This window comes from Grus americana, chromosome 6 (genome assembly GCF_028858705.1).
Source record: "Grus americana isolate bGruAme1 chromosome 6, bGruAme1.mat, whole genome shotgun sequence".
In the NCBI taxonomy this organism is placed as follows: Eukaryota; Metazoa; Chordata; class Aves; order Gruiformes; family Gruidae; genus Grus; species Grus americana.
The window spans coordinates 37,445,149-37,454,744 of record NC_072857.1 but is presented as its reverse complement, the minus strand read 5'-3'; the positions used below and the strand labels follow the sequence as shown (position 1 = coordinate 37,454,744).

The following is a 9,596-nucleotide window of genomic DNA, read 5'->3' as shown; positions in this document are numbered from 1 at the left end:
TCACCTAGCCCAACAGACACTGAGAGGAAACTGCGTAGCTACTACTTTGGAGTAATTGAAAATGTAACTGCAAATTGCAGTTATAGTCAAACTTGCCGTTTTGAGTCCAGAATATTGCTCTCCAACAACATGTAGCCATAAGACACCTAAATGCCTCTGTTTGTACAGATATTTGAAGGTACAGAACTTGCGATGCAAAACAAATCAGAGAGCAAAGAAAAGATTATCAACAGGTAGCACCGTCATAAGAACTGCAGTCACAAAGGAGCAGATTCTCCAATCCAGCCAGGTTGTGACCAGCACTAAACCCAGGATGTGGCCAAGGTGGTTTATATTAGTTTGGCAGTGGCTAGAGACCAATTTTGTTCTTGCCTTGTTTTGGAGACAACACACACACGCACCACAAACGGCATCACACAAAGCTGAAATGATCTGTACCTATGTAAGTGAAACAACTTGCAACTTGGGAATTGCACATGTAAGAAAAGAAAAGGAACTTTACAGCCTGGAGGATTTTACTTATCTCTATACTAAACTTCTGCTTGCAGCAGAGGCTTTCAGATTTGCAGCCAGCATGTGACTTTACCTAAAGACTAACACTGCAGTGGGCGCTGCAAAGAGAAAATCCTCCAACATTCAAGCAACAAATCACATTCATAGAGCCATTTAATTGCAATTAAATACATGATAGGCACAGGTTATGCTCCAACTAGATAAGGCAGGGAGAGATGGAACAAAATCCTACAGATGACATGGGTGGGGGGGTCTCTGCACAAGACTGGGAAAAAAAGAAAAAAAAAAAAATCCAGCTTTCCCTGTCAGGGTATCACACCACCCCTTGGATCAGGACTCTCCAAGCTCTGGGATGTGACTGCTTTGGTACTAGCTGCAAAACTTTTACTTTCTTTTGGAAAAAAAGACAACAAATCTCCTCCACCCCAAACCCCACCCCACCCAAACACCTTTTTCACCTTCTTCCTGGAGAAGAAAGTGGGGATCTCTTGTTCCATTGAGTTACCAAACATGTCTTCCTCTCCATTGCTCAGAAGAGAGCCAAGAACTGCCCCCACCACATGCTTCTCCTTCCAGAACAAGGGTGCTCACACAAGCTATTTTTTGGAGCCTCATCAGGACCACACTTTTATCTTCAAAGCAGCAACTGGGACTTCTGCGAGGCCACAGACCTCTAGGTGAAAGGTCTTCTGCCTGCCACTCTGATCAGATCCATTTCTGACTCACTCACCATTTCTGTACAACCAAGGAACACCCTGTGATAGGCACAGGATGGACAGATCCTCTGTACATCTGGCAAACATTGCAGCAGGATTCCTGGGCTTCCCTCACTTTCAGTAACATTGTAGTTAATAAAGATTTTATTCACAGCTTATACTCACCTCAGTGCTCCGACACCACAGTCTGCTAGCAAATTATAAAATTCATCACCTACCACATGTTGCTAATAAGAAACAACAATCATAGAAACATCACCTCTTCTTCATTCACTTTGAAAGGAGGAAACAGGTTCTTAGCAGCTGTCCTCAACCATTGCTCTAGCTGTGAATGCTTAAATCAGGATTTACCCTTTTGTTCTGAACCTCTTAATCCTTTTCCTTTTAGCAGATGATACATTAGTTCTGCCTTGTGCCTAAGCACCCTTAGGAGGGTGCTTCTAATGGATAATTAACACTACTTAATTATTCCTCCAGGTAGTCTGACTGCATTTATTTATGAATATTGCAGCGTTATGTGAAAAGTCCAGCTTGCTCAAGGGCTGGGAAACTTAAAGCAGTCTACTCAGTTGTATCTCCCTCCTACTGCTCAGGCTCCCAGCCACGTTCAGAGGATTCTTCTTCTGTGAGCAACTCCCACTGCTGCTATCCAACTCTACAGAATATGCAAAGCTCACACAGTAGCTGATTCTGAAGCTCTCATTTCACCTGTGTCATTGCACACGGCACAGGCTTGAAACCCCTCCAGGGCTGGCATGGAGGCATCAGAAGCAGCCTTGCTTGAGCAGGTCTAGAGCGGGCAGTGCAAGGGCAGGAAAGCCTGAGGGATGAAGCTTCCGTTTCCCCACACCACAGCCCCCTGCTGAGAAGACACCTGGTCCACACAGGTGGTTTGGGCCAGCACACAAACATTTTCTGGAGTAGTTCTTTGTTCCACCTGCAACACAGAGCCACACTTCTAAGGACCCACCAAGAGATCCAAAATAACAAACTACTTCGGGCTGTTACCCATTAGTTTTTGGGACGACCCCAAGAGCTCATAAGCTGTGGGTTATCCCACAGCTTCCCATTACCTTTGGTCGTCCTCAGCAGGCTGCAGGGAGCCGATCACGCTCATCCGTCGCTGCCGGCCGGGCTGAGCCCCTCACAGAGGGCTGAGAGCGCGCCCTACGGCTATGAGGGGCGAGAGCGCCGCGCCGATCCCCTCACGAGGCCAAACTAACAACTGCTCGGCGACCGTTAACGCCCCCGCGGTATTTATAGCCTGCCGGAGCGCGCGCCCCCCTGCGGGGCCGCGAGGCAGCCGTTGGTCGCGCGAGCTGTGCCGGGCGGCAGCAGCCGTTTCCCTGATGAGGGACGCTCTGGGGAATGGGGTGGCAGCGCCCAGCCCCGCCGCCCCTCACAGCATCGGGACCGTCAAGGGCAGCGGCTCCTGCCCGGCGGGGAGCGAAGAAGGGATGGAGGGCGCCCTGTGGCTCAGCCAAGCAGAAGAAAGCGGTGGAGCCACGACGCAAAACCGTGGCAAGTCCCCACCAGTGCCGGGCCCAGCTCTGTGATAAAGGAATGGCTCTGGCCATGGGCGACACCTTCACACACCTCTGTGCTGAAATATTACCCTGCAGAAGCCGACGCTAGCTGTAAAAACTGATTCTTTTGGCAAGAAATAGCAGGGATTAGCTGAGAAGTATGACTTAATCTGCTCTGACTTCTCCTGGCAAACCTGACTATGCAATACCAGCAGGTGTGTGGTATTTTTTCCAGGGGTGGGGCAGTGATGCATGGTGGTTGAATGCGGGAGGAGCTGTATCACAAACAGTGCAAACAAGACACAAGCAATTAGATGACAAGCGATTTTATTTTGCAAAACAATCACTATACAGCAACAAATACAATTGCAAATCGGATTGAAAAACATGAACTACCTACCACCAGCCATTCAAGAAATGCCTCTTTTAGGGTAACAGGCTCTAGAATTATCAGAAAAAACACAGGTTTGTAACAGCAGACTCTATTCCTTGACATTCCAGCATACAGCATGTTTATTTGTTGGCTTTTTCTCTTTGCTAAAGTTGAAGTGGCTTTTACACGCTTGACTTTTCCAAGTGTGAAACTAATTTACCTTCCTGCAGTGGGAATTGCTGGAGTTGCAGAGGGAGTTGCTTTAGCAATCTGGCTAGCGAGTGAATTCGACACACACCTACGCTAGAAATCTACCTGCGTCGATTTTCACAGCAAATGTGATCTACTCTTCAAGGCATTTGCCTTTGAAGGGACATTTGTACTTGGGTTTATGAACAGTATTTGGTCCAGCATGGAAAAAACTTCTGCTCACATGTGGCAGTCCACACAGGATGCCTTTTGACTCCCTTTGGGTCGTGTATATAGGCAAACATAGATTTGTAAGCAGTCACGATGAGGTTACTACTGTACCTTAGCAGAGCATTGAATGGATAACACCATTTACTGCTGTACAGTGAAAATACACATAAGCCCTTGTGGGCACACAATTTCCCTCATCATCAGTATTAGTTTTCCCTTCACTGTTGCTGGACAGAGGTTTACTCAACTTTGATTTCTTTCAGCTTGTGGTTACATAGAACTCTGCGGATGGGGCAGAAGCACTTTTGTCTCTACAACTTGATGTATTATTAATTTGGGGCTCTCCCCTAGCTATCTAAACAAGGTTTCACCATTCCTTTTGTCTGGGTTATCTCTGCTTTGTTACAGAGTTGGGTCTCAGGCACCCAACACACCTGCTGGCTCAACATGCCTGTGGAAAAGAAACACAACGGATGCAGTTTCCAGGGAGCTGGCTGTATCTTCTTTAGTGGGCATTACATATTTACAAAACCGTTGTTTTTAAAACCAACGCGCTTCTTGAGAAGTTAAGATTAATATGAGCTTTTTCAGTGAACATCTAGAGTCATGTAACATAACTTTTTTTTATTATTTAACAGCACAAAACTCTTGATTTCTTTTCATCTAACTCCACAGCATTCTAGGATTCTTTCTATGGAAGGATGATTACGATTACAAAGGTCTTTGCTTGAATCAAGACAAGAAAGCTCATTTTAATGCATGAAATAAATGACTTGGTATGTTACACCACTCTAACTTTGGACTCATAGGTAGATTAACTAAGCTTCATTTTCTAGAGTATGTCAATTTTAAAAGCAGAATAAAAAAAAAAACTTGAGTCACAGGTTAACACTGTTCTCACTAGCTGGTGTTCAGCTTCAGAGAAGCTGAGGTTCAGTAGTACCATAGACTCTCTCCCACATTGGCAAAAGGCATTTAAAAAAAAAAAAAACCACTGCAAGGCTAATTTATATTAATCAATAGTATGTTCAGAGTAACGTGATATAAATACTGTCTTTTTTTTTCTATTGTTTTTCTAGAAAAATGGGAAGAGGCTTTTAATGCACCTCTCTTGACAGTGTTTCCATGTGAATTCTTAGGATTACTCTAAGCAAAAGTGTAACACAAGGCAGAAATCAGAATCCTCCAGATGCACTTATCACGGTTCTAAAATCACTGTCCTTTGTATAAAACAACCGACTTACAAACAGTATTAGGTACTTTATAGTGTGAAAAAGCTTTTTGCAGAGGTGAAATGTCATGTGTGTGGCTGTTAGGAGTTCACCTTCAGTAAAATTTTTAGAGATGGAACCATTTTGTTTTGTCTTTCTACTGCTGGGACAGCTTAGCCAAAATCCCCCTTTGGTCCACTGAATATTTACTGTCTAGTGACTGTGTGTTTGCTACCTGAATTTAATGATGGGGAATCCTGTGCTATTAATTATTAGAATCCTTCTCCACAGACATAAAAAACTTCTCTATGAGTCTTTTCAGATCAAACCCCAACACACACACGCACACATACAAATTAAGAAGGAAAAAGAACAGATCAAAAGCTTCCAACACACAATGTTAACCTAATACATGTATCAAGTATAGCTCAACTGACAGTGCAAAGTTTAGTTAAGAGATTTCAAAAGGAAAAGATCAAAGAATCTGCAAGAATGTAAACTGGTCATTTCATAATGTCTACTGTACATATAGTATCAGCAGATTATTATCCGCTGATGAGTAATACTACCATATTACCTTCAGTGTTCTCTTAATGTCCGTAAGATAGTGTCAGAGTTTTTCACAGGTAACTCTGTTAGATTGGTTGTTTATGTATCTCTGCCCTTTATCTTTTTTATGCACATGTTTTCTTATACTTTTTATAATCAATATAATCCCATTTTGCTCAGACTTTAAGATGCCCTATTTATTGATGAATCGGTATGGCAACCCAGTGTAGGGAGCTCATTTTATTTATTCTTGTACTATAATTCACAGGCATCTCTGTTACGTTTATCACTGTTATCTGGGTGCCTGAGCGTATACATAAGACATCACTGAAGGAGTGGAAATAACGTCTTAATACTTTTTTCTGTGTTTCAACTTTAGCAAAAGAAAAAAATAAATAAATCTAACATTCACTGTTACTACAGGAGTTTAAGAAAGAAAGAAAGAAAAAGAAAGAAAGAAAGAAAGAAAGAAAGAACCAAACTACTACGGATTTTTTTAAAAATCCAGACTCCAAACTCAGCCATCTTTGGAGACCCTTTTACAAACGTCTGGACCCCACAAAAATCATACCTATGTGAAGAAAGGGAGGGAAGGGAAGCGGGAAGGAATCCTTTTTCTAGCATCACAGAAGAGACTTGCATCTGGCACTAAAACAGGGTCACGGCTTTTAGTTGTTACAGAAAGCAACTTCATGCTAAAATTTTCATCTTTTTTAAATGTATTCTTATGAATAGGGAAAAAAAACCCCGCTAACATCTACTTTTACATACCTAAAATTGCAACACCAAAGGGTGCAATAGACACAGATACTGTGAATAAAGAAGTAGAATATTCAAGTATATGAGGAGGGCGTATCACAAATGGCCACAGAGAAATATATATATCTATAATACTGTATCAAACAGATGGAAAGGATGTGAAACCAGTGGTGCGTACACAAATCTAGCCGCTTAACCAACTTTCTAATCAGACACAAGTCTGTTGGGGTGGAAGTGCTTGCTTTCAACAGCTTTTTTACGTCACTTCCCCAACCACGGTTCAAATGTTTTCAACTACTATTTTTAGTTATTAGTTAAATAATTTAGTGGCTTTTCAGCTATACACTGACATAATTAACGAGGTCCAAAAAAATGTTAATAACTTAATTCAACTTTTGTTCTACTCATTTATACAAAATAACACTTTTTTTTTTTTCATTAAACTTGAATTTCTCTATATGCCCTTCCTTCTGTTAAGCAGACTGTTAATTTAACCTGTAATAACTTACAATGGGCAACTTTTATTTTTTTATTTCCTCATCTATCAACAGAACAGCGAAATGAGCAACTTGGGATATTAACAAGGCTCTTCAGAAAGAGGTGGATGGCCTTCAGGCACATGAAAGGTAAAAATGCATTTTATCATAGTACGGTACTCCATGCAAGACAGAGCAGAGCAACAATAATTGTCCAATGTAACATATTGCAGTTGTATACCCATATAAAGCCAGTGTCCTCCTGTTGTAAATGGAAATCAGGCCAATTTCTGCATCTATTTAATTTTTTGTTGTTGTTGGTTTTTTTAACTGTATGGTAACTACAAGTCTTGGGATGTGACTTAGTTTTAGACATGGTAAAGAATGAATGTAACACCTGCTCTGAGCCCATTCCTGCCAAGAGCCCATGCCTAAATATTATTACTTCATACAACGCGAAATGAGCAAATTCATAAGCCCTGCTTAGCGAGGGCTGCTGTGACATCTTCAGCGAGGGTAGCAAGCTGGGGCGATTCAAGCAGGTTGATGCTTCCAGAGGACGAGACGTTGCTGAGTCTGCGTGGGGAAGCCACGCTGGACCTGCCTGGTGACTGCGTGATGATCTCAGCCCCGTGATCGACACGGGCTTTAGCATGCTCTCTGAAGTTTAGCTTCTGGCTGTCAATCTGCTCCAGGAAAGCAAAGAATTTATTGCATTATATATTCACCAAATTATCTCTTTATAGATCATCATTTGGGTCTCATTTTGTTTACTCTTAAGAACTCTTAGAAGGAGTGAAGGTTCTTCACTCCTTAGAATAATTGAAACTGAAGATTTTTTTCACCTTGTTTAATATACATTGGCTTACTATGTTACACTCTCTTACTACTTCTGTGTCTGATGGATGCAGTAATGAGCAGTACCATTGTTCCTAGCTGTATGAATTTAATAGATGTTTTATGAGCATTGCAATTTGTTTCTGAAATCTGTTTTTTCAAATGCTTGCGGAGTAATCTTACTTTCAAGATGTCTTCCTCCTGTTTCACAAAGCAGTCCTCTGGGATACTCATACTACAAACTTACTAGATCATACCTATGCTGCACAATGATCCCAAACAAGATTTGTCTTTAGGGATAAGTAGTAGGTAGCCTTTTCTCTGACGGCTGTCCCCTTACCTTGACGTTACCACCGCCAGGTACATGGTGGGCATTTTCCAGTGAACCAACTTTAGCCTGAGCTTTTTCTTTGAAATCCAGTTTCACGCTCTCAATTTTCACACGCCCACCTCCTACACAGACAAAGGAAATACAGATTGAGAGACTGGAATGACTCAGGAGAAAGTCTGACCTGACACACAGGGGTGCACTCACGTTACTTCCCTTTTAGTTGAGATCTAATGGTTTTACAGAAGCACAGAATACCACACTGCATGTTCAGTAAAATATAAAATCCTCAACACGCATTCAAATTGTAAGCACGTGCTGCAGCCCTACTGATTTTCATGGGATTTAAGCACATGCTTAAGCATTTTGCTGACTTCAGTACCTTATCAAACTGACATTATGCCACAGCAGCATCCTTCTGCATTTTTAATTGACTCTCTAAACTACGAGGTCCCATACCTTTATGTCTGTATATCTTTAGTTAAGAATATTAGTTTTACTAATAAAATATTTACTTTCTCTTGGACTATAAAAGAGAATGGTATGGTCCATGATTTCTCCTTCACGTAACAGAATTAGGTCTTTGCTTTGTCCCACATCCCAGAAATTCCTACAATACCTGGCTTATGGTGGATATTCTTGAGCGAGCCACACTTCGAAGTCACATGACTCAAGTCGATCTTCTTGGTTACAATTTGTACCTATCAAAAGCACACACACAAAAAAATTACAGGAATGAAAAGAATTAAAAAAAAAAAAGCCAAGCCCTGCAGAGGAAGAGCCCAAGCCTCTACAAACCACTGGAAAAGGAGAGATGGTTAGTAGAAAACAGACCACACCACAAAGGAGGAAACACCTGGATTAATACAGCAAGCTTCCTTCCCACCTAGGGAAATGCCAGAGCTGGGTTAAGCTCTACTATTAGCAAAATGAAGAGGAGGACAAAGCAGATCAGCTTGTGGGTTCTTTCTAAAATGTTTCCGAGCCTCCTTGCAGGGTAGATGCTCCGAAGCCCTGCATGCAGCAGGACCCATCCCATTTGCTTCTGCTCTTGAATGTGCATCCTGGCAACTAGGAATATTTTGGTGACTTTTTTTTCCCCCCTCTACCATCTGTTTCATATTTTTCTGCATCTAAATATAGTGTGCATTTCAGCTCAATCCACTATGGAGAGTCTGATGAGCCTACAAATGTGACTCCTGCAGCTGTACCTGAGCTGGCTGGTTTTCGGCCAGCCAGCTTGGTGGTGCTAACTGCAGAGCAGCAGCACTGCTCTGCCCAGCCAGGCAGCAGCACAGGGACCCTCCCTCCTCCCGCTGCTCTGTGCCCTGCTGCTGGCCACGTTGCCATGACTGTGGTGAGCCCAGCTCAGGAACAGCCACAGAGTGACATTCCTGCCTTGCTGTGCTCCCAGATGCAGCCCGCAATCACAGCACCTGTGTTATCAGGTCTTAAGAAGTTGCAGCCCCTCCAGGCCAGACAAGCGCTCCAGGATGACTGCAATGCCAGTGGTTTGCTCACATCACCAGCAATGACTTAAGCCAGCACTGGTGGCTGTACTGAAACTGTTTGGATCAGATGTGCTCACACCATCAGCTCTTCCATCTGAGGGGAGATCATTTCCATCAGAGGGGTCAGAGCTGCCTTAAGCTATCCCAGCACGACTGTTAGAACTAACGTGTGTCCAGTCATACCCTGAGCAACCTCAGTTTGTTACAATGGAATAATGCTGTGGCATTATCATTAGCACTCAGCACGCTGGCTGATCACACCCTCTTTCTCAGCTTTCTTTGTCCTTATGTTTTATTTTTCTTCTTCTTCCTGTCAGGTTAGCTAAGGACTGACACACTGGAAGATGCCCAGCTGTGAGGCTGGAGTCTCACTGTGA

At 42.8% G+C, this 9,596-nt stretch overlaps 1 protein-coding gene across 50 annotated transcripts in view; it reads right to left on the bottom strand.

Annotated features, from left to right (window-relative positions):
* Nucleotides 1-3,065: 3,065 nt before the first annotated feature.
* Nucleotides 3,066-9,596, bottom strand: part of MAP2 (microtubule associated protein 2) — a 226,813-nt gene continuing 220,282 nt past the window's right edge. For all 50 annotated transcript variants that reach the window (XM_054829437.1, XM_054829431.1, XM_054829451.1 and 47 more), the window contains 3 exons: nt 8,328-8,409; nt 7,721-7,833; nt 3,066-7,229 (listed from right to left, as the gene is read on the bottom strand). In XM_054829437.1, coding sequence (XP_054685412.1) covers nt 7,014-7,229; nt 7,721-7,833; nt 8,328-8,409 — 411 coding nt within the window. In that variant the 3' untranslated portion in view covers nt 3,066-7,013. The remainder of the gene's footprint in view (nt 7,230-7,720; nt 7,834-8,327; nt 8,410-9,596) is intronic.